This window comes from Penaeus monodon, chromosome 29 (assembly GCF_015228065.2).
Source record: "Penaeus monodon isolate SGIC_2016 chromosome 29, NSTDA_Pmon_1, whole genome shotgun sequence".
In the NCBI taxonomy this organism is placed as follows: domain Eukaryota; kingdom Metazoa; phylum Arthropoda; class Malacostraca; order Decapoda; family Penaeidae; genus Penaeus; species Penaeus monodon.
This window is the reverse complement of record NC_051414.1, coordinates 38,592,742-38,593,736: the sequence shown is the minus strand read 5'-3', so window position 1 is coordinate 38,593,736 and position 995 is coordinate 38,592,742. Positions and strand designations below refer to the sequence as shown.

General features: G+C 65.2%; 1 protein-coding gene across 1 annotated transcript in view; it reads left to right on the top strand.

The window, feature by feature from the left end:
- Window positions 1–995, top strand: part of LOC119592247 (netrin receptor UNC5C-like) — a gene marked incomplete at its 5' end in the record, with an annotated part of 58,872 nt that overhangs the window by 49,813 nt on the left and 8,064 nt on the right. Inside the window, 2 exon segments of the mRNA XM_037941083.1 lie at window positions 31–180; window positions 410–871. Coding sequence (XP_037797011.1) covers window positions 31–180; window positions 410–871 — 612 coding nt within the window.

The window sequence follows — 995 nt, the reverse complement described above, 5'->3', positions numbered from 1 at the left end:
CTTTCTCACCCCCCCTCTCTTGCATTGCAGCGACGGCCGCCGCGGTGCAACAGGACATCACCCTGATCGTGGTGCTGGCGGTGCTGGTGCCCCTCGTGCTGCTCCTGCTGGTGGTCGTCTTCAGGAAGTTCAACAGGAAGGACCGGCAGGATGGGCCCATGTACGAGATCGCGGCGTCGGGTGAGTGCGACCTGACTTCGGCTTCGCTCGTGGCGGCGGTGCGACGCCGGGGCGTTCGTTGTTCTTGTTGGCTGGGTCGTTAGTAGGAGCAGTAGGGGCTGCTGGTGTTGCGGTAAGGGTGGTACGGGAAGGGAGGCTGGATTTCATGGTTTAAGGATTGTTGAAGCACCGACTTCCTTTGATTTTCCTTTTGCGCTCCGGATACTCAACCGCTGCGTCCTCCTTGCAGATTACCCGATGCCCTTCTACTCCGACACGGCCAAGAAGCTGAAGGGCCTGGCGCCGGACCTGACGCAGGGCGTGGGCATGGCGCCGCTCCCGCCCACGGCCCTCCCGCCCTGCTACGACCACGCCTACAGCGACCCCGCGTCCGTGTCGAGCGGCCACAAGTCGAGCGTGGGCGTGGTGGGCTCCATGTACGAGGAGCACTACTCGGCGCCCGCCAGCGGAGGAGGCCCCTCGGGCAGCGCCACGCCCGCCTCCGAGCACCACTATGACGTGCCCCACCTGCGCCCCTCGCACGACTCGCCCGCGCCCTCCGAGGCGTGCCACCTGCTGCCGTCGCGCGCCCTCGCCACGCCCACGCTCGACGGCAGCGTGGGCAGCCGCTGCCTCGACTCGCCCATGTCCTCGCTGGAGAAGCCCCCCCGCAGCGACTCCCCCGCGTCCCTCTCCAGCAACGCCACCTCCAGTGAGTACCTCCCGCGGGCGCCTTACTCACGCCCCGGTAAGCTCTGCGCACATGAAGCCAGAGGATGTATACATAGCATCCACTAAACGTACATATGTATTGTAGAAACAGCTGGAAAAGAACA